The sequence below is a fragment of the Zea mays genome, chromosome 1 (genome assembly GCF_902167145.1).
Source record: "Zea mays cultivar B73 chromosome 1, Zm-B73-REFERENCE-NAM-5.0, whole genome shotgun sequence".
In the NCBI taxonomy this organism is placed as follows: domain Eukaryota; kingdom Viridiplantae; phylum Streptophyta; class Magnoliopsida; order Poales; family Poaceae; genus Zea; species Zea mays.
This window is the reverse complement of record NC_050096.1, coordinates 53,913,383-53,937,187: the sequence shown is the minus strand read 5'-3', so window position 1 is coordinate 53,937,187 and position 23,805 is coordinate 53,913,383. Positions and strand designations below refer to the sequence as shown.

The 23,805-nt window shown below is 42.3% G+C and overlaps 2 protein-coding genes across 3 annotated transcripts in view; both read right to left on the bottom strand.

The window, feature by feature from the left end:
• Positions 1–1,937: 1,937 nt before the first annotated feature.
• LOC100194062 (uncharacterized) lies at positions 1,938–6,232 on the bottom strand. Its single transcript, NM_001139118.1, has 3 exons — positions 5,684–6,232; positions 4,685–4,750; positions 1,938–2,117 (listed from the first exon to the last, which is right to left on the bottom strand). Exons 1-3 carry the CDS (start codon positions 6,117–6,119, stop codon positions 2,068–2,070), a joined length of 552 nt encoding a protein of 183 aa, NP_001132590.1. The 5' UTR covers positions 6,120–6,232; the 3' UTR covers positions 1,938–2,067.
• A 5,013-nt stretch (positions 6,233–11,245) lies between these two features.
• LOC100273928 (uncharacterized) overlaps positions 11,246–23,805 on the bottom strand; it is a 28,775-nt gene continuing 16,215 nt past the window's right edge. Inside the window, exons 18-31 of one of the 2 annotated variants that reach the window (XM_020547996.2) lie at positions 22,166–22,310; positions 20,549–20,675; positions 20,262–20,455; positions 19,583–19,713; positions 18,500–18,575; positions 18,223–18,333; positions 17,618–17,800; positions 16,817–16,960; positions 14,129–14,302; positions 13,704–14,051; positions 13,297–13,626; positions 12,925–13,110; positions 11,860–12,834; positions 11,246–11,753 (exon numbers count right to left, since the gene is read on the bottom strand). In XM_020547996.2, coding sequence (XP_020403585.1) covers positions 11,499–11,753; positions 11,860–12,834; positions 12,925–13,110; positions 13,297–13,626; positions 13,704–14,051; positions 14,129–14,302; positions 16,817–16,960; positions 17,618–17,800; positions 18,223–18,333; positions 18,500–18,575; positions 19,583–19,713; positions 20,262–20,455; positions 20,549–20,675; positions 22,166–22,310 — 3,379 coding nt within the window. In that variant the 3' untranslated portion in view covers positions 11,246–11,498. The remainder of the gene's footprint in view (positions 11,754–11,859; positions 12,835–12,924; positions 13,111–13,296; positions 13,627–13,703; positions 14,052–14,128; positions 14,303–16,816; positions 16,961–17,617; positions 17,801–18,222; positions 18,334–18,499; positions 18,576–19,582; positions 19,714–20,261; positions 20,456–20,548; positions 20,676–22,165; positions 22,311–23,805) is intronic. The other variant, NM_001360497.1, reaches the window with a different exon arrangement.

Here is a 23,805-nt window from a genome sequence, read left to right as displayed (position 1 = left end):
GGGCCGTGGCCCGGGTCGTAACAAAAAATGCAGTAGAGATTTTAGCCCAAATAAAATCAAACCCTAACTGTACAGGTCTCAGCGTTCGTATTCTGCGTCCCTGCCGGCTGGCGGCTGCCGCTGCCTCCCTGCTCGTGCCGTCGTGCGTCCAGCGGCGTCCTGTCCGGCCGTCCGCCCGCTCCTGACTCCTCCCGTCGTCAGTTGACCAGGCGTCCAGTCCAGCCGTCCGGCCGTCCACGCCAAGCCAAGCCAGTTTTCTCCCCGTCCAGCAGTGCGTCCAGCAGCCGCGTCCAGAGGCAAGAGCGATAGAGCCTCTCCGTCCGGTCGTGCGTGACGACATGCGTCCAGCAGTTCCAGCACGGTCTCCAGCCAGCTAGCCAGGCGTCCAGACCTCCAACCGCTAGCCAATCCTAGTTACGGTAAGGACTTCTCATTTTCTTATTTTTTTTGTCACTAGAACAACAAACTAAATACTAGATTGTTAAATATTTATGTGATGGTAGATTGATGTCAAAACAAGAGAATGAAGAGAATAAAAACATTAAGATTGTTTATTGTCTGGCTCCTACACGTTTGATACGAACTGATTCATCAACACCAAACCATCCGTCTATTATTTCCTTTTATTGTCCCTAGATTCCTTTTATTGCAAACACTTGTTTTTCGTGGACATGCTGAATCCTCTACCTCAAGCAATAAGGGAAACTTATACAATATGACCATTTTCAAGAATTGGCTAAGATTTATTCTGCAGACTTCTCTCAATATGACCATTTTCAAGAATTGAAGAGTCCAATGAAAAAGCTACCTCCACAAAGTTCAAGTGGTATATTTTTATACTCACTTATATATTTTTGCATTCATTAGTTATATTGTCATGTTTTATCTCTTATTTTATACAAATATTTAACTTGCAATGTGTAGGTTCAAATTCACGTGCTAACGTTGATGAAGTTATTAGAGGGGGAAGGACCAAATCGTCTCTAATTAGGTACTTTGTACATTTTTATTCAAGTTTATTGTATTTTTAGATGCTGAATTGAAGTAAATACTGTCTTAGTATATTTTTGTTGTATATTTTGTTTTAGCGGTATATTTAGCCATACAATATATTAGGGGATGTTTAAAGTAATCTTTAAGTTTTATAAAGTGGCCCGGGGCGTTAATTTTATAGAGCTCCGCCACTGCTTAGGTGTAAGCGCGCAAGCAGGCCTTATTGACCTTTAAATTGTGATCCAACTGCAGATACAGTTAAGTTTGTTAGGGAGGTTTTTGGTAAAGCTATGTGAGCTGGTGGTGGGGAGTTTAGGTGTTAAATGTGATATATTGTTGGATCACGATCTAAAGGTCTAGAGGCTCGTTTGCACGTTTACACATAAATGTTGCTTGCAAAACAGTCGTCCGCTTTGATGACAATCCTTGTTTACGAGAAAATTATGAGTTGAAGGATCACATAAATAATAATTGCTCGTATAAAATGAATTTGAAATAAATGATTTTTAGTAAAAGAATCAGGTTTAGCCATTCTTAATAATAACATGCATAACATCGTTTTCACATTTGCTAAGTACTAAATGTACTAACCTTTGCGATATACAATGTTGCTCAGCTGAAGGTGGCATATGGGTATATATTGACAAAGACGATGATGAAGTCTAGGATTGTGGTCTTATCGGTCGAGGCCTATGGAGGCCGATCTACTGAACTTTGATGTTTGATATATTAGTTGTAATTTTTATTTTTGACCTACAGGTCCATATTGAATAAATAACGTTATTTTATGCTGGATATGAATAATTGTTAACATTGATACATTTCTGTCACACCCGGTTCCAGGGGTAGAACCGAGCGCATACCATATGTGTGTCAGGATCCAATTCCACACATATGTTGACGTCACAAGTGTAATATATCAAAAGATAATGCAATAAAGGTGTAAAGAGAGAGTATAATACTTTATTACATCATCTGCATCATTGTATCTTGAACAAGTATCACATCAAAGTAAAGCGGAAATAAATAACAGGGGCAATCTCCCACAGGAAGATGACCGGCGCATCGTTAGACTTAGAATTCGTCGTCGATAAAATCTCCATCAAAGTCTCCAGCATCACCCTCTGATCAAAATATTAGCAAGGGTGAGCTCACTTATGATCGGGGCTCAGCAAGTGGGGAAAAAATTAATGCAGGTATAACAAGGTGAGGCTAAGGTTGAGCAGTAAGCATTTTAGTTGGTCAACATTTTATTAACAACACTTGTCTTACTAATCAGTGTGAATCTCAAATGTCCCATTTAAACAAAGGAGTATGAATATAACAAAAACACTTAAGTGAAACCACTTAAGCAAACCATTGGCAGATCATCAGATCTCAATTTAATTTCATCTTCAAGTTCAATTATCATGTGAGGAGTCCAGGTCGCTCATAACCGGGAGCACGACTGATATATCAGTTTTACACTCTGCAGAGGTGGTACAACTTTACCCACAAGCCATGTATCCCATCTAGCCCGGGTTGATCGGACCCTTAAACACTGCCGAGGTGAATGTCTAGGAATCCATTATGAGGCTTTCACAAAATACACTTAATACGAAGCAACCCGCTAAGGTTTCTAAAGACGATGGTGGTGGCCCCCTGGGTGAGGTACCTTAGCCAAGAATACGTCCTCATGTTAACGTGGGCTGCCAGCACCTACCGCTCCCCCTCTTGCCCATATTTTAGGTAAGGTCGCTAGGAACTAAGCATATTGTCGGCGTTTCGAGACCGGGGGGTCCCTAAGCCGACGAGTGAATGTCGCCGCGTGCCCCAGTCCAGATGGGTCGACGCGAGGCCGAGCGCGAAGGGGGGAAGTGAGGTGGCCGGAGACAGGCGTGAGAGAGGTGGAAATCCCGCGGCCTTCGTGTTCGTCCCGCGCCCAGGTCGGGTGCGCTTGCAGTAGGGGGTTACAAGCATCCACGCGGGAGAGGGAGCGAGCGGCCTCACGCGAGCGCCTGTCTCCTCCTCGTCCCCGCGCGGCCAACCCTCTCTAAGAGGGCCCTGGTCCTTCCTTTTATAGGCGTAAGGAGAGGATCCAGGTGTACAATGGGGGGTATAGCAGAGTGCTACGTGTCTAGCGGAGGAGAGCTAGCGCCCTAAGTACATGCCGTCGTGGCAGCCGGAGAGATTTTGGCACCCAGCTGGTGTGATGTCGTGGTCGTCGGAGGAGTGCTGGAGCCTGGGGGAGGGACAGCTGTCGGAGCTGTTGAGTCCTTGCTGACGTCCTCTTGCTTCCGTAAGGGGGCTGAGAGCCGCCGTCGTCACAGAGTATGCGGGGCGCCATCATTGCCTTTCTGGCGGAGCGAGCCAGATGGGACGCCGATCTTGTTCCTCGTGGCCCGAGTCAGCTCGGGGTAGGGTGATGATGGCGTCTCCTGTTGACGTGGCTGGTCTGCACCCTAGGTTGGGTGATGTGGAAGCTCCTCCGAAGCCGAGGTCGAGTCTGTCTTCCGTGGCCGAGGTCGAGTCCGAGCCCCTGGTTCGGGCGAGGCGGAGACCGTCGGCTGAGGCCAGGGCGGAGTCCGAGCCCTGGGGTCGGGCGGAGCGGAGTTCGTCGTCTTCCGGGGCTGAGCCCAAGTCCGAGCCCTGGGTCGGGCGGAGCGGAGTTCGCCGTCTTCCGGGGCTTAGCCCGAGTCCGAGCCCTGGGTCGGGCGGAGCGGAGTTCGCCGTCTTCCGGGGCTTAGCCCGAGTCCGAGCCCTGGGTCGGGCGGAGCGGAGTTCGCCGTCTTCCGGGGCTTAGCCCGAGTCCGAGCCCTGGGTCGGGCGAAGCGGAGCTTCCTATGGTGCCTGCGGCCGGGCCTAACTGCCTGTCAGCCTCACTCTGTCAAGTGGCACCGCAGTCGGAGCGGCGCAGGCGGCGCTGTCTTTCTGTCAGGCCGGTCAGTGGAGCGGCGGAGTGACGGCGGACACTTCGGCTCTGTCGGCTGGGGGGGGGCGCGTCAGGATAAAGGTGTCAGGCCACCTTTGCATTAAATGCTCCTGCAATTTGGTCGGTCGGTAAGGCGATTTGGTCAGGGTTGCTTCTTGGCGAAGACAGGGCCTCGGGCGAGCCGGAAATATGTTCGTCGCTGGAGGGGGGCCTCGGGCGAGACGGAGATCCTCCGGGGTCGGCTGTCCTTGTCCGAGGCTAGGCTCGGGCGAGGCGTGATCGAGTCCCTCGAATGGACTGATCCCTGACTTAATCGCACTCATCAGGCCTTTGCAGCTTTATGCTGATGGGGGTTACCAGCTGAGAATTAGGAGCCTTGAGGGTACCCCTAATTATGGTCCTCGACACATATAAAGCTAATTACCAAAGCCAGAGCCATGATAGCACTCGTGGTTGCACTGTTATCCTGGGTGGTCACTCTATGTTCCAATTAATTTGAAATAATATTGCGTTAACTATCGGGTTAATGTCATAATTGCCATTTTCAATTTTGGAACATTAATACCAATTAATGAGTGACATTAAAATCATTAAGTTGAGCGGTAGCACAAATTTGCAAAGCTTAATAATTTCCCAGGTTAAACAAGGAATACAGTTGGTAAATCTAGGAAATCCTTAATTAGGTAAAACCCATCAAATTATGCAGTATATCAAAAAGTAAACATTATTATATGTAATGATTGGGTACAAAAACAATATGCAGAGGGAGAATCCACTTGCCTTGCTCAAAAGTATCCTGCGGATCGTCCTCACATGAATTCGGATCCTCTACCACACAATCAGCTTCTAATAACGTCGCACGTCGCCATACAAAAAGAAAGCATACACCAATAAATAAACATACACCATTCAACAAACAATGAAACATACACTTTACAAATTATACTTATAAAAGGAAGACATCTAAAAATAAAACGTGATTTGCAACTATAATATAAGTCTATCCATATCGACGATCATCTTATTTGCTAATGACATGACTTACTAATTATTTTGTTTCACCATTTTCCTATAAAAGACTATATGGTAAATTAATCATGGAAACACACACACTATATAGATTCATTTAAAAAAAATCCGTAAATATAACGCTAGCTCAAAATTTATGGAATCTAGAAAATTAAGAGTTAATTTATTGTATTTCTATCGGAAAGCACGTGGGTAATATTTCCTTTTGAACTTTTCATTTGCAAATCTACCTCACGGCACTATAATAATATTTAATAGATATAATCTAAGGATCATTAGATAACTTATATTAAGCTACTATTTAAACTATGGTCGTCATGATCAGTAGTTCAACCGTTTCAACACTTTTAGATTAATAGTCTAAACCTCTATTTACTACCACTAAGTATAAGTTACTTGAGTTGTATTTCCCTTTGACTTAACTTTTATAGAACCTATATTTAAATTAATTCTCAACTACTATATTCATATTAAAATGCACAAATGTAAAAGACAGCAGAGATACTAGATAAAATATTTTATCACACACACATGAAGCTAATAATTCAAATTACACGTCATTCTAACTCTAAAATATATAAATTTGAAATAACAAAACGATGCAGGGATTAGATCCTCTATTAACTATAAACTTTGGGGTGTATCACATAGGATTACAGGGACCTAATTTAACTCTTTTGAACTAAACATATAAACGAGTTCTACACAAAAAAAAGTTAGAGGCTAAGCTACATATTGCTCATCTTGTACCTCGCAGCAATGTCGAACAGGAGAGGGGAAGAACGGCGTCGAGATCGGCGACGGCGGACGGCGCTGCAGGGAAGCAGAGGAAGGAGCACCAGCAGCGAAGGGCGGAGCTCCGACAAGGGGCAATAGGTCTCGTCTTCGCGCTGTGCACGGAAGCAGAGCTCGAACAAGCTAACGACCGTGAGTGGCAGCACGATTGTTGTGTGTGGGCAGTGAGCAGGGGGAGCAGAGCTCGCGGCGTACAGAACACGATGATAGAGGCTGTGCAAGCGTGTGCAAGGAGGAGAGCAGAGATTGAGTGTTGGGGCTTTGGAAATGAGGACTGGCAAGCACGCTTTATAGCTGGGAGAAGGAGAGAATCACGGAGGGGAGAATTAAGTCGTGGCGGCCGATTGAACGCATTGAAGCTTCCGTTTTCAACCATTGATGGCGGCTGCATTGGTCGTAAGGAGAAACAGCCGCGACATGGAGGAAACGGATCAGACGTGGGTGAGGCTGAGCACAACGGCGCAGAAGCAGGCGGGACTGCGCGCGGTGGCAGAGAGACGAGCAGTCGTGGCTGCGTCGGCTCGGCTGGCAAGCAACACAGGGAGAAGAAAGGGTCGAGAGAGGGACACCATGTGGGACCCACCTGTCCTGTGCACAATAAAGAAAAAGAAAGACGCGAGAATGAATGCCTGGCTTCTGGCCGAGCGTTCGTTTCTCACTTTTTTTCTTTTGTTTTTTTCCAAATTCACATAATATATATATATATATATTCCAAAGAAATCATAATAAATAATATTATATGATTTAAGTTATCTAATCCTCGAAAAAATTTGACAAAACTATTATTTTAATAAATTAGACTTCACACAAAAAATCATGATACAATAATAAATGAAATCAATCACTCAGTAGGTTTAGTTATTCACCAAAATTTGTTAAACCTTGTTACATCACTACTTTAATTATTCAAAAAAAATTCCAATGAAAGTGAATCAAATTAGATTGTTTTAATTGATGGATTTAAGGTGTTACAATTTCCCTGTATGTGTGAAATAAAATTATTAGACACACATATAAGTGTATTCGTTTTTGTCTTAAAACCATGTAGCTCAGAATTATACACTTGCATTCCGAAGTCATCCTAAAGTGCACTAGTCATTTTTATTTCATTTTACTTTTATTGCGCCCATTTCGTGACACCAATCTCATTGTTGCAATTAAACATATTGCTTACGTGGCACATTTAAAAATATAGGGTGTTTAAGATGATGGAATTGTTGTGCGAAAGAAAGATTTAGGTAGGAAGCACGTTTAAAAATATAGGAGATTCAATTTAAGTGGACTCCTGGAAATGTTCCAAGTCTTGCTCAACCATGGCCCATGGAATGTGAGCAATTTAACGCATCATTATGCACTAGGAACAATAAGCACACTACAGTTATGGGAACGACTTCAATAACAAGACTTCAAATCGTGCATAAACAAATTGAGGAAACAGGCATTCGTCAGCAGCTAATTTCCGACCGGAAAAGAGCATCATTTGTGGCACTAGACACGGATGAACGGTCCGAACCGTCTGGCCCACCCATAGGCGCGGAGGGCGGACAGTTCGCGAATAGATCAAATCAGGCACAACTAACCCTTTTTCGCACGAGTTTATCCTTCTAAAGCCGCGCACAAGTTTATGACTCTAAAGTTGTGATTGCTGTTGTCAGACGTCTAGAAACAAATCTAGACCAACCCTATATATACTAAGGGGTACGGCTAGAAACAAATCTAGACCTCCCCTATATATACTAAGGGGTACGACCGATTGCAAACACCAATAATCAATCAATATATTTTTCGATCTTTGCATTTTACCCTAGAATTAGACAGTAACGTACTTTTCTTTCTCTAATATTCACCTCACTCCGAGTCTACGTCGTTTAAATGCGTCTTAGATGGCCTACCGACACCAAAACAAATCATAGGATCTCTCCTCCCCAACAGGATCCCTCCCGGCAACGAAATCTAGATGTTGTTGACGAACTTCGCCACCTCTGTACACACACGGACTGTCCGGTCCGGTCATCAGGTGACTATACGACAGATTGCGAACCATTCGGCCCTCGGCCGTAGACCGTCAACGCTTCACAGAGCACCACCGCAAGTACACATTGCAATGATTGGCGTCCAGATTGACACCAATATATATATATATATATATATATATATACACGGCGGCACTAAAATGCACCTGGGTGCATTCTCTATATTGAATGCACCCAGGGTGCAATAACACCCCGAGCACGCCTCTCCATAAGAGCACGCCCTCGGCCCTCCTGTACGCGCGCCTCCCTGCCCCCCGCCGCGAGTATCCTCTAATTGCAAACTTAAGTCTCTGTTTTTACTTCTTGATTACCATTGCATGTTGTGTTGTTACTCCAGTTGCAACGTTTGTTGCTTGTTGATTGCAACTATGGATATCCGCTAATTGCAAACTCATGATTGTGTGTTGTTCTGCATGATGCAAACATACTTGATGTGTTTGTCCTCAGGGTGCGGCAAATATTTGATACAAGGGAAGAAGCCTACCTCTTTTACCTTGACTATGCAAAGTTGGCTGGTTTTAGTGTCAGGACAAAGAGGTGTAATTGCAACTGCTGGTGTGCTGTGATTGCAACCCCGCGTTAGGTGTGATTGCAACTGTTGTATAATTCTACCCAAATATCTGGTAAAAAAATGTAAACAAATGATTGCAACTGCTGGTGTGTTGTAATTGCAACTACTGGTGTGGTGTGGATGCAACTGCTGAGTTGCTCTGATGTGATTGCAAGTACTGAATAACCCTGGGAAATTTTGTTAAAAAAATATGATTGCAACTGCTGGTCTGGTGTAATTGCAACTGCTGGTCTGGTGTGATTGTAACTTCTATATAACTAGATGCAACTGCTGGTCTGGTTCGAAAATTGTAGCATTCTGTCGGGAGCATGCGGGAGGGACGAAGACGAAGCGTTGGTTCGACCTGGGTGGGGCGGTTGACTCAGACCAGGTGCTCCTGGCGCGTAGGTTCGGCCTGGGTGCATTCTCTATATTGAATGCACCCAGGTGTAATATATAAATACTATATATATATATACTGTTTTTATATATTACACCTGGGTGCATTCAATATAGAGAATGCACCCAGGCCGAATCTACGCGCCAGGTCCGAGCCAACCGCCCCACCCAGACCGTCTTCGTCCCTCCCGCACGATCGTGACAGAACCTTTTCACTTCCTCGCCCGCGCCCCTCTTTCTCTGGGAACGGCTCCTCCGCGAACGGCTCAACCTCTTCACATAAGTTGCAATCACACCAGACCAGCAGTTGCAATTATACCAGACAACAGTTGCAATCATTGTTTTGTTTAACAAATTTTTTAGACATAGTTATATAAAGTTGCAATCACACCAGACCAGCAGTTGCAATTACCAGACAGCAGTTGCAATCATTGTTTGTTTTAACAGATTTTTGGACATAGTTACATAGAGGTTGCAATCACACCAGACCAGCAGTTGCAATTACACCAGACATCAGTTGCAATCATTATTTGTTTAACAGATTTTTGGACATAGTTATATAGAAGTTGCAATCACACCAGATCAGCAGTTGCAATTACACCAGACAGCAGTTGCAATCATTGTTTGTTTAACATATTTTTTGATATAGTTACATAGAAGTTGCAATCACACCAGACGAGCAGTTGCAATTACACCAGACAGCAGTTGCAATCATTATTTGTTTAACAGATTTTGGACATAGTTATATAGAAGTTACAATCACACCAGACCAGCAGTTGCAATTACACCAGACCAGCAGTTGCAATCATATTTTTTAACAAAATTTCCCAGAGTTATTCAGTACTTGCAATCACATCAGAGTAACTCAGCAGTTGCATCCACACCACACCAGCAGTTGCAATTACAACACACCAGCAGTTGCAATTATTTTGTTTACATTTTTTAACAGATATTTGGGTAGAATTATACAGCAGTTGCAATCACACCTAATGCGGGGTTGAGCATCGAGGCGATTCAAGGTGCGGCAGCGACGGTGGGGCCATGGATCTAGGGTTAGAGGATCGAAGGAAGGAGGAGTCGGCGGGTCAGGGAGGCGCGCAGCGGCGCGGGACAGGGAGGCGCAAGGCGGCGGCGGGGGGCAGGGAGTCTTGGGTCTGTGCGCGAGGCGGCGACGGAGACAGGAAGTCTTGGGTCTGTGCATCCACAAACTAAAATGCACCCAGGTGCATTTTAGTGCCGCCGTATACTGTTTTTATATATTACACCTGGGTGCATTCAATATAGAGAATGCACTCAGGCCGAATCTACGCGCCAGGTCCGAGCCAACCGCCCCACCCAGACCGTCTTCGTCCCTCCCGCACGCTCGTGACAGAACCTTTTCACTTCCTCGCCCGCGCCCCTCTTTCTCCGGGAACGGCTCCTCCGCGAACGGCTCAACCTCTTCACATAAGTTGCAATCACACCAGACCAGCAGTTAAAATTATACCAGACAACAGTTGCAATTATACCAGACAACAGTTGCAATCATTGTTTTGTTTAACAAATTTTTTGGACATAGTTATATAAAGTTGCAATCACACCAGACCAGCAGTTGCAATTACCAGACAGCAGTTGCAATCATTGTTTGTTTTAACAGATTTTTGGACATAGTTATATAGAGGTTGCAATCACACCAGACCAGCAGTTGCAATTACACCAGACAGCAGTCGCAATCATTATTTGTTTAACAGATTTTTGGACATAGTTATATAGAAGTTGCAATCACACCAGATCAGCAGTTGCAATTACACCAGACAGCAGTTGCAACCATTGTTTGTTTAACAGATTTTTGGATATAGTTACATAGAAGTTGCAATCACACCAGACCAGCAGTTGCAATTACACCAGACAACAGTTGCAATCATTATTTGTTTAACAGATTTTGGACATAGTTATATAGAAGTTGCAATCACACCAGACCAGCAGTTGCAATTACACCAGACCAGCAGTTGCAATCATATTTTTTAACAAAATTTCCCAGAGTTATTCAGTACTTGCAATCACATCAGAGTAACTCAGCAGTTGCATCCACACCACACCAGTAGTTGCAATTACAACACACCAGCAGTTGCAATTACAACACACCAGCAGTTGCAATTATTTTGTTTACATTTTTTAACAGATATTTGGGTAGAATTATACAGCAGTTGCAATCACACCTAATGCGGGGTTGAGCATCGAGGCGATTCAAGGTGCGGCAGCGACGGTGGGACTATGGATCTAGGGTTAGAGGATCGAAGGAAGGAGGAGTCGGCGGGTCAAGGAGGCGCGCGGCGGCGCGGGACAGGGAGGCACAAGGCGGCGGCGGGGGGCAGGGAATCTTGGGTCTGTGCGCGAGGCAGCGACGGAGACAGGAAGTCTTGGGTCTGTGCATCCACAAACTAAAATGCACCCAGGTGCATTTTATATATATATATATATATATATATATATATATATATGCACTATGTATCACAATACAAGTGCAAAATGTCCGCTAGTTGTGACATAGTAGCAAACTGCAAAAAAGAAGGAACTCAGCATATAACTGGTGCATAACAGATAACACTAGGTATTATACAGACTTTACACTCCAAAATCAGGAATCGGTTCTGCAATACGGTACAGAACTTCGAAGACTAGTTAATTTCCGGTTCCTAGAACTATACAACCAAAGCTAATGGAAATATGGACATTTGGTGGGAACCTGCAACTGAATGAATGAACAACCATTCACATGCTACCTAATTTCTGGCTTGCTACAGTTCTATCATAGCTCGGAGAGTATAGCAGGGATATAGTGAGATAGCTCAGCGGTGAGTGACTGGAACCCATTGACAAGTTGGGTGTGGAATTCCTGGTCTTCTTCCCCTATCAATCTGAAATGCACACGGATTGCACGCTTGCAGACAGCCATGAATTCAAGCAATGCAGCGATGAGCTGCTGCAGTTCTTGGGATCTGAGCCTAGTCGCTGGCTCACCAGATAAGAATGCAGTGCACACACTTAATACCCCACTGTTGACCTGCATGGCAGCATCAAAAGAATTAGCTAAAAAAACAAGAAAATGAGCAAACGATAGTGACAAACCCATAGACCTTTCCAATTCTGCAGAAGGGATTCAGCCTCACCTGCACAGCCACACTTCCTTGGAGTATCCTTTGCAAGCTCTGAAGCCTTGGGAGTTGATCACCTTCAGAACTCCGTGGTTCTTCTAGCTCATTTCTCAATGCAGCTGTCCTTGTTTCGATCATTCCAATCGCATTCTCGACAGGAGAGAACTCCAGAGATTCAGATTTGATAACTGGCAGACGGTTCACCAAAGCGGGAAAGGAACCCTCTGTTTGGAGCACTGTGCGCCTCTTCCACTGGTCTTCTAGACCACCTTGTGTTTTTCCATTTTTTGTGAATGGTGTATCGAAAAGAAAACGGTCAAAAACACGTGCACGAACAGTACCAGTAGATAAAGAAAATATTCTTTCCCTCCTGCTACCCAAGTCCTCATCCTCCATCACAGGATCAACAGCAGTGATCTGTAAATAGCAGAAGCCAGGCTGCAACTCATCAGCGTTGACTTGTCTAGAGTCTGGAATTATGTGTAAAGTGTGACTTCCATCTATTTTAGCCTCATATATATGACTAAGCTTCTCCATAATATCACCAAGACGTACATCCCGTGGTTCTCTAAATACATACTCCTTTTTATTGAGCTTGCCAAAACGCTCACCATAGAAACCAACTCGGTAGTATGTGGCATCAATGAATGGTATAGGGCTAGCCTCCTGTTCAAGAATTGACTCATAGATGTTTGTGAGCGATGTGTGGCATTTGGCCAGCTGTCCATAAGCCCTTCTGCTTTTATACACAGGAATTATGAGTTCCTGAATGCTTGCACAAAAATGGTAGAGTTCAGCTTGTGTGAAAAGTTTATTGGCTAGTTGAAGATATTTGACCGCTGAGTCCACTGTTAATTTGGATGCACCATATCCCTCGACTTCAGCTGCAGATGCTTCTGCACTCACATCAGTGTTGACAATAGGGCAAATCTTGCGCAGCGAAGCAACATGCTCCTTGCTCCACACAGCATCATTCCTTCCAACAAGTGCCTGTAAGGAAGTTACAGAGGTTACAAAACTCCATACAGGATATGTCAAGATTGCTGGAATCAAAGTTAGTATAGGAGCAAAGATCACAACCTGCATGATCACGCCAGCTACAGCAACTGCACATTGTGCTGCTTCAGCCCATGATTGCATCTCCTGGTGTGCATCACACAGATGAAGCAACCACATAATGTGAAGATCTGGAACGGGTGCATAGGCCATAGCTAGTTTATAGAAACCCTCGGCAGCTGCATACCTGTCTACAGTCACTACAGAACCCTACAAGAATTATTTGGATTTACATGGCGTGAGTGGTAGGACTCAAATAAAGTGGCAGAACCAAGCATAATACCACTACTTGTGTGTTAATGTCTTAAATCTATTTTCCTTTGCAGATTACAAATTGCCATTTTGCCACGATAAAAATGGATAGCACACTAGAATTCATTGATGAACTTTTCTTACCAGGAGGGCGTGTTCCAGACCAGCATCAAGGGCCTGGACTAGACATTTAGACAAATGTTTCACCTCTACCCAAGACCACCTATTATCAGAGGAGCCTTCAGGGGCCGCCTCCAATGCAGTAACAGGGAGGCCACAATCTTTTAACAGATCCTTGCTTCTCACATCAGCCATTTCCTCCAGTGATTTCCTAAGGCGCCGAGCTTCACCACTTTCTTCAAGAGAACCATCGAATTTCATTTGAGTTACTTGCACGTCGGACATCAACTCGGACAAAGTAATTGTCAACATGACCCTTAACCTTGTAGTGTTTTTGAAATAGTTGAATGAGTTCTAGAACCACAAGAACATCTAATCAGTGTCATTCAATTGAAGACCAGATAAAGCTACAATTCAGCTAAGCAGCTTACCCTAACAAGAATCTGCAGCCCAACAACAGCTCTTTTTCTAATCGAATCGTTTCGGAAAACAGCAAGCCGCAAAAGATGAAAAGCAATTTGCTTCAAGAAGCGGTCATTCTCCCTTGCCATTAGTGTTGCACCATGAACATTAAATATATTGTAGACCACAGGAAGGAAAGCCTTCCAAAAAGCCAAGGATTGGTTCCTAGATAAAAGACCCATTAAGATTGATGTTACACAATCTAGCTTCGCGTAATCAGTAGTGATGCTTCGAGCGCCTGCAGCAACTGAAAACTTCTCAGTTATTCCCAACACTTCGAGGCTCACGGCAGTACTGAGATTTTCTTCCCAAAGTTCCTGCAAGAATTGCCTCAGGTTAAAAAGAGAAACATGTAACCTGCAACACCGCATATGATAATATACATAGAATATACCATTTTTTGTCTCAGCACTGGATGTAGAGACTCTCTCAATGCCCTGGCGGTTGACCCGATTCTTGAAGATTGTGCTTGAGCAAGTGCTTCTCTCAATGAATAGGGCTGATTAGGGGAACTTAATTGAGGGCTAACCCTGTTCCACATGTATCCATTTTCTGGTGTTCCCTGAGGCTACATTAAATAACAGTGATTGTTATGAAAAGAAATAACTAATATTAAACTGGCTTAAATTAAGGAAGCACTTTATTCACATCAGTTTAGGAAGCATATGTGCATGACATTGTTTCAAATTGCTAGATTAATTGACAAATCGGTCCCTTGACATCGATTAGCTGAACCGACTGAGCATGAACCTTTGAAGCTTTAGGTGCATCTCAGAATCTCATAGGTCTAATATTCCTACAGCTGCTCGAGGCAATGGTCCCAGTAGGAAAACAGCAGCTTGTGGTTATTATAGTGGGCCTAAAAGTGCACAATTGAGTTATGCAAAGGAAAAGTACAAGGTCAATGGTTGCTGTAAGAGAAAATATCAGTGAAGATGATGAAAACAGCAAGGAGGATGTGCTTCTGATGGCAGAAATGATCCCACTTTTCTAACTCGAGAGATGAAGATGAAGATATGGAGGATGAATCTGGGACCAGGATTCAAGAGGGAGGGGCTTTCCAATTGAATAGTGCTTTGGATGGCTGAATGCTGATGTGCAGCATATGCAGCAAACTGGGTTTTCGATGATGACAATGGACAAGCTGTCTTTCATAGTTCCTTTTAGTAATAGTTACCATGTTATGGTCGCTAGATCGGTGAGGGATTGAAGAGGGGTATCGATGGGCAGGAACGTCGGCCGAGGGCCTCTGCCCACAGCCGAGCAAGAGGAGGGTTTCTCCCTTCTAATTCTTGCCTACTTTATTTCTCATCCATTGATTATATAAATAGGCCGGATGGCCGCCCCTGTCTAGCTAGAGATCATTATCTCCTTAAAACTCTTCTAAAAACTCTCAACAAACTACTAACTGATAACCTTCCTAGATAATCTCAACTAATCTCCTAAATAATATCAACTAATCTTCTAATCTTATCTCTAACTATCCTTATCTAATCCCCCTTGGAGGACCCATGTCTGCTGCTGCCGCAGCCCCTCCGTAGGCCTCCTTAGGCCCTGACATACCATCATGAACTTTCAGATTTAAGAACTTGTTAAGTTATTAAGCACTTCAATGTGCAGCAGTAAGCACTCTTGTTTAGCACTTCTATTTATGGTTGGCTGCCTGTTATGCTGCTTGAATGACAAATGCTAATATGCTATGTTAAGTGCTTTATTTAAGCTGTCCTGGGCGACATGTCGACTAGCCCCAAACTGATCACGACCAGTCGATGCCTACGCACAATTAATCACCTAGTCTGTGACCAGGAGACTAGAGTCCATATCATGACTTGAAAACATTGCTTGACACACGGTCAATTCCACTGTTGCGGGCAGTGGCATGGAACATCAGATGTTTGGTTTCAGGAACCACCACCATAATAGATGAGGTGGTCCATCATGACTCCATCCCATGGATCGGTGCGATGACTCCATCCCCATGCCAATACTAATTACTAGCCTGTGAGGGATGAGGCTGTGCCGCTGTGGTGAATCAACCATTCACAAATCAAACAAAAAGGTGAGTGAGAATGCGATGGACATCCAATTCCTCAAACCAAAACTCCCCATTGTCACCATATTTATATGTCCAAATCTCAATAGACATCGTATTAGCAACTGTTATTCCATATTTTGTTGCAGCAGTACTAAGGCTGAGGGAGCAGTCTGGTTGTGGGAGTAGCATTTTCTGAATACTCAATGGAATAAAATAAATAAACCAAAATAAGTAGTAGAAAAATAAGAAATGTGTTAAATAGATCAAAGAAAGAAGTCCTTGGGGACCAAATTGAATCATTTCTAGGCTGGTTTGAATTGATGATGCTTATTGTCCACATTTTCTGCAACAACCTATTAGTTTGCCAGTTGACAAAAAAAATACTAAGCAACAGTTCTGAACAGCTCGTGTTACCTGGTCAACACATGGTCTAGGAGGGCTTCTCCTTAAAGAGACACTCAGCCTACCCTAAACTAGGCCAAGAAAGGAGCCTGATTTGAGTGCAACTAATGTTCAATGCCTTGGGGACTGTACCTGATAAGTGGCAGTCCTTATTAAGTTGCATGCACCAACCAGTTCAATCCAAAACCTTAAGCTGATTAAAGGAGGTGGACAATTCACTTATATTATATTCTAACACTCCCCCTCACGTCGAGCCTATTTTGGGTCTCTGACGTGGAATATAGGAGCGAGCAACAATTGTTTTATTTAATTGTGCTAATCAGGATTCGAACTTGAGACCTGTCATGTGGGGCCGCACCTATGCGCGCCAAAAGCGAGAGGCCGCAGGGGGCGCTGGCAGCAGCGCGCGCAAGGAAGGCATGGCAAAGGAAAGCGCGCGCAAGGAAGGCATGGCAAAGGAAAGTGGCTCTGATATCATATTAAGTTGCATGCACCAACCAATTCAAACCAAAAGCTTAAGTTGATGGAAGAAGGTGGACAATTCACTTATATTATATTCTAACAGTCCTGAGACTACACCTTAGTAAGGGAAAAGGCCAACCCCAACAACAAGAAAACAAAACAAAACTACTGGAGAACAATTACCCTTATTTCATGCCTCGAAGCCTCCGACAAATATGTGTTGACCGATGGGGACAATCGTTCAGAGTACTTTGGGGATGCAGGATGCTCGACATCTGGGCTCCGAGAACTAGCACCAAGTAGCATGTTGTCTCCTGTTTTGTTGTGCTGCAGAGAAAAATTCAAGATATTTAACTTTAAATAAATTATTAAGAATTAACACGGCTCAATGGAACAAAGCAAATGCATGAGTACATGACAAGTAAACAAAATACACAGATCCTATTTAACAATAATTATTTTGTCATAGTACGGAATTAAACAGGTGTGGATGAGTAAGTGTAGTTTGAACTAGCCTTCCAATCAGTGAGCTCTGTTTTTGGGGTCTAGTAGTCAAGGGTCCAGTTATTTTCTTTTGTAAAGTTTCTAGTTTAGGGTGTGAGTTTTTGTATGAAGTCGTTCGAGGTTTTCTTTAAACCTCACCTTTTTTTTCCTTCTTAACATAATGATACACAGCTCTCCTGCGTGTTCGAAAAAAAAACTTAAATATGCATGTATAGCGTATTGCATTTCAGGTTCATAGGATGTCCATGCATGAAAAATATAATAGGTATGGAATCAAATATTGAATTCGCATTCAGATATACTCCAATCAAACATCTGCAAAGGAATTTATATGAATAACATCAAGAGCTTTGTAGCTTAACACAAAATCAAAGCCCACATTAACAGAATACTAAATAATAACTGCGACAGGCAGAAGTACTAGTCTTATACTGGAAAGTATTTTTGGAATTCTAAAAACTCAAAGATCATACTACTAACCTCGAAATGGATTATACATTCTTCAAGAAGCTTGAAGAACAATCTGGTTCTAGCAATGCTTTGTTGCCATGCTTTGATAAGAGTTGCATCATCCAAGTTCCTCACAATTTGCAAAATGACAACTAGCACTTCACGCTTTTCAATGGCATTCAGATTATAGAAAACAGGCATCTCATCAAGGATCTAAAACAAAGAATGATTTCTCATAAGCAAAGAAATATGTAATGAAAAAAATTCACTTCCTCCGACACAAATATAAGTCCATCTAAGTTTGTCCTAAGTCAAATTCATTTATGAATTAAGACTAACAATTAATATCTTAAAATTTGTATGGATTTACAAAAAAAATTGCATATGAAAGTACTTCTCAGAATAAATCCAACAATATCAACCTTATGTTACCAATATATATAAAATTTATATATCGATGATCAAAGTTGAAGAAGTTTGACTCAAGCAAACCTAGATGGACTTATATTTGTGATCGGAGGAAGCATATACTAAATCATGTGAGGGAACAACATTTTTTTCAAACAAAGAGAATGACATGCTAATTACTGATATCATTACATGATAGCTAGATATGAAGTGTATAAGGCACATACCTGCCCTATAAGAGGAAAATACAGCTGAGCAATGTACAATTTGTCTTCGCTTTTTTGATAGCGTGCATCAAATTCATGTTTGCATATAAGGACAACCAAAATCCGAGCAGCCTGTGAGGGGTGGAAAACAGTATGTTTATACATAACAAAGTAAGTATTATAGCCTATTGCAAATTTATGTATGCCACTATGCCCAAATAGTTCTGAGTTCATATGGAGGGTTGCTAAAGAGTCGTAATAAAAACAAATTTTGTTTTCTCAGAACTGAGTTTCTTACCTTCGCTCGTTGAGATAAATCATCATGGTCTAAGGTCAGAAAGATCTCTTGGATGAGAACTGACGAGAGATAGTTTCTGTAAAACAAAATTGCTTTGTTCAAAACATTGTCCCCAAAAAATGAACATGAGAAAAAATGTAGAATGTTTGTCATCCATGAGCTTCATTGTGCTTTATTGGAATCTCAAGATACTCCACCTTTATTTGTTGTTAGTATATGAACATGATCGATTATGCAACCATTTACCATTACTTCTCTAGTCTCTATCTCTACTATAAACCACCGGTTTTGATGGTCATACTGCGTCACACGCGAAGCGCCTCCCCACCACCCCCCCCCCCCCCCCACACACACCTGTTGGCCATTACCCCATAGATGGGCAATGAAAACCACCCAAGCCCATATGGTCCGTGAGAAACCACCCAAGAATAACACGACAGGAAGTCGCACACAACGCACCCATATAGTATCACCACGCTAACTTAAGGAGGACAAGCGAGCGACTGAGCTATAAAAAAAAGGTCGGGCTCATTTTCAACTCATACCATTATATGTCATTTGGCTAAGATAAAGTGTAATATTTGTTCTTGTGTGTCGTCGTAACGTACGGGCATTGTACTGGTATATGATAAAGATACAATGATGCATTGATACTTCTAATGAATCAAGTAGTATCATTCTCATGTGAAGGATCTAAAAACCTCAATGTATGATTGTGGTAAGCTTTAAAAGTTTGGTTTGGATGCATGTCTTTTAGGACAGCATCTTGGACCTGGACAAAGTCAACATATCTATGTGTGATTAATTTAAAATCTGAAAACAAGAGACACAAGTTGCGTGATTCAAGTGCAATCCTTCAAATCAACTAGCAAGTTTAGAATCTTAATAGAATTACTGCTCGAACAATAATCAGTCTATGAAAAGAAATATGATGTACTGTCAAACTTGTAAGCTTAGAAATCAACAGGACAACTTCACTAGCAAGACAGTTCAAAAAATTACATCCACAAGAAAATATAGAAAACATATAAGCATTGTCAACACTCAACAACTGCTTGCAAATGCAACATTTCAACAAGCTACCTATCAGAAGGATCCCGCCCAGGCATCTCAACGAATAGATCATGGTCGCATATTATCTGCAGGAATGTCAATTTGCAGTCATGAAGGACTGATTGACAAACTCCTGCAAACTTGTCCATGTACAACGAAACCTGAAAAATAGATACATATGTTTTAGCACCATATAAAACATAACTGTGCACAGAAACTTTCTTGTGGCAAAGCATTAGTGCGTTTGCAATTCAGGGACACGCTGAGAAATCAAAAACATAAATGCAAATAACAGTGTTATTAAAACTACGTTTAAACGTCAAAACTCTAATTAGAGGTTGAAATCACGTTTTAGCGCTTTGGCGTTCTAAACTGTAAAACGCAGTGTTTTATGCATTTTAGACCATTAGCTATTTTTGGGCCCAGTATATTAGTTACTTTTGGGGTTCAATCCAGCTAGCTCATGGGTGAAGTTTTGGTAAGCCACTAACCTCTCTGTTTTGGTATTTAACTTCATATTATTATCTGAAATTATGATATATTGGTATTTTTCCTATGTTGTTTAAAACTACGTTTAAACAAAGTTTAAACGTTTAAAAGTCAAAATTTCACCCATGAGCGTTCCAACGTTTTATTGTTTTAATAAGCTTGGTAAATAATAAAAAAAAACAGGTAGAGAGCATAAACTTTAAATGATTTCCTAACTTACCAGCTCAAAAACTTGGCGAGGCTCAATAATTGATAAAAGATCATAGCAAAAGAAAGCAAGTGTGCTGTTCAAGCGTTTTGCCAAGCTTAAACCCTTTTTACAACGCTCATGAACCTCAGTTAGAAGGCAATCAAAGAGCTGCATGATGCACCTGAAGACACCTTCTTTCAATTGCAGTGGTGGGACATCTTCACCTATTGCATGACAGAAAAAAAATCAATTGTTCTAGAACTAAATATACATGAAGAGATTAAAAAAATAGTTACAAAACACTAAGGTTATTCTACCTAGTGGAAGATTGTGGTAGAAGAGACGACTTTGTTCCAATCCCATTGATTTTACAATAAGCTCCAGAAAAAACCAAGCCATTGCCAACACATCATCATACACAGGACCAACTCTATAACCTTTCGCCTAAAAGCCAAAAGAGTAAATAGTGGGAGCAGTACAAGGATGTAATTATGTTAACAATAGAGAAATTGCAAAAATAGCACTGGGCCTAACCCCAGTTTGCCCTTTTACTTGTAGCCCTTTTGATTTGAAAAATCAATACAATGTGAATTTCTCGAGATTTCATAAGTTACAAAATACAGTGTGATCAAACAATGTGTGGCAACATGGCAGCATTCAAGATCTGAGATGTTTTATAAGCAATATGACAGCTGTCACTGTCAAGGTCTTCTATGCAGCAGATACAATTTAAACATGGAAATAATCGATAAATCAAGTAAAATAACAATAAGGCCTTTTAGTCCCAAACTAGTTGGGCTAGGCTAGAGATCAAAAGTGTTAGAACTGTATTAGGGTCCACCCTCTCGTCCCTCTGTAATGGGCCTAGGCCCAACTATTCCTATTATAAATACATCTCCCAACCCCTGCTAGGGTTAGGTTTACTCCCATTCTACATGGTATCAGAGCTAGGGTTTCTAGTTTCCTCGTCTTCCCTCCCTCCAGCCGCCGCCAGCCTCCCCTGCCCCTGGTGCAAATTTTTCATTTGGTTAGTTGAGCATGACAGATGTTGGACAGCTGATAGACTCACAAAGCGAGGTCTTGACCATCCGGAGAGGTGCTTGTTGTGTGATCAGGTTGCTGAATCAATCAACCATTTACTGGTTGACTGCGTCTTTGCCAAACAATTCTGGTTTGAGCTCTTGAAGATTGGATGTTGGCAAGGCCTCTGTCCCCAATAGGAAGACCATTCTTTTGAGACACGGTGGATGAGTAGAAGCTCCAGAGTGATTGAGGCAGCAAGGAAAGACTTCAACTCTTTGGTTATTTTAGGAGCTTGGATTATCTGGAAGCATAGGAACAGGTGCGTGTTCGATGGCTGCAGTACAAGTCTGGTGGTGGCCTTTCGGGCAGCAAGAGAGGAAGCTATCCTCTGGTCTCTAACGGAGACCAAAGCTCTGTCTTTCCTTCAGGTCGATTAGCTCCTGTTCTAGCTGTGTGGTAGAGTTTTATGCCTAGCTAGTGCTGAGGTGTCTGCTGAGTTTTTTTTACTGTGTGTGTGTTTCTGTACTCTAAATTCTGGCCTCCATAAGGTCTTCTTGTACTAGGTCCACTTTGGACCTTTTTTCTCTTTAATATTATTGATGTGCAGCTCTCCTGCGTATTCCAGAAAAAACAAACATAATAATAGATACTACCTCCGTTCACAAATATATGACACCGTTGACTTTTTCGAAAACTTTGACCACTCTTCTTATTCAAAATATTTATTCAAAAATGTAAAATTTAAAGTCAAGCACAAACTACCTTAAGTGATAAAACAAATCACAAAAAAATAAATGATAACTCATTATTTTTTTTGAATGAGACGAGTGGTCAAAGTTTTTTTAAAAAGTCAACGGTGTCATGTATTTATGAACGGAGGGAGTAGCTCACAACAGAGAATCCAGGCTAACCTTACTCCGAGCAAGACTTCCCCAAACAGTAGTCAGACCAGGATACACAGGGGCTTGCCGATCACCGAAGTCATCGAAAGCAAAATCAACATAGTTAATAAGGAATCTATTTCTTTCAGCCCCATCTGATGACTCCTGCTGCACACTGCAAGAGACATGCATCATCTGTAATTCAATTTAAGATATAAGTGTGACCCTAACTTATGAATGCTGAGCTGTTGCAAACCAAAAAAATAACAGTTTTCCTATTTACTTTGTGGATAGATAATGAAAGATGGATGCTATAGAAAAAGAATCACAAATAGTATTCTTAGATAACAGGATCCCATAAATTAAGACCTTATTTAAGAGGGCACTGCTACCATATTCAATATGTCATATCTGAACTGCAAGTGAAATCTAAAAGAGCTAAGGAGTGAATATCGGTAGAATTAGAAAGTGATGGATGTTCTAAATCTTATGGTTCAACGGGCTGTGGAGGAAGGAGTTCTCCAACCGCTTTCATCAAGGAATCTACAACATTGGATCTCTCTTTATGCTGACGATGCAGTTGTTTTTATACGGCCGGATGTTGCGGATTTGGGTGCAATTAAGGAGATTTTGCAGCTGTTTGGTGAGGCTTCGGGCCTTAGGACTAATATGCAGAAGAGCAATCTCTACCCGATTCGTTGCAGTGAGGATGATTTGGCCACTATACAGGACGTATTGTCTTGCCAATTATCTGATTTTCCCTGCAAATATCTTGGGCTTCCCCTGGTTTTAAAACATCTTTCTCACTCTCAACTACAAGCTATTATTGATCAAATTGCAGTGATGCTCCCTGGATGGAAAGCTGAGCTAATGTCCAAAGCTGGTCGGGCCATCTATATTCAATCAGTTATGACTTCTAGGTTTGTTTACTTGGCCATGGCCCTGGATCTCCCTAGCTGGGCAATCAAGGCAATTGATAGGTTAAGAAAGGCCTTTCTTTGGAAGGGTGGGAAGGAAGTTAAGACGGGTCACTGTTCAGTGGCTTGACCTATAGTTACCCGTCCTAAAGATCTAGGTGGTCTTGGTCTCTTCGATCTGAAATTATTTGGGTGGGCTCTTAGGTCAGGTGGCTTTGGCTGCAGAAAATCAACCCAAGGAGACATTGGGCTGAATTCCCTATTCAGGTTCCAAAAGAAGTCTATAGCCTCTTTAACGCTGCAGTAGTCACTGAGATTGGTAATGGTTTAAACACCCTCTTATGTGCGTTGCTGGCCTCCGTAAGGAGTTCCTTGCTGTAACCTCTGGTCTTCTATAGACCTTTTTTCATCTTCTTAATATATTTAAGGCGCAGTTCCCCTGCGCTTTCGAGAAAAAAAATAAATGGTTGAGTGGAAAACCTATTAAAGATCTTGCTCCTGCAGTTTTTGCTTCTATCCCCAAGAAGGTGACCAAGACCAGATTGATTAAAGATGCTTTGCAAAAAAATCTTGGGTTGAGGATGTTCGGGGAGCTCTCTCCTTTGATTTATTGTCACAGTTGCTTGATTTGGCTGAAATTTTGGATAAGGTCTTTTTGCAATCTGAGGTACAGGACCATGTCTGGAGATTTTCAGCTTCAGGAGATTATACAGCAAATGCTGCATACGCAGCAATGTTACATGGCTCAGTTTT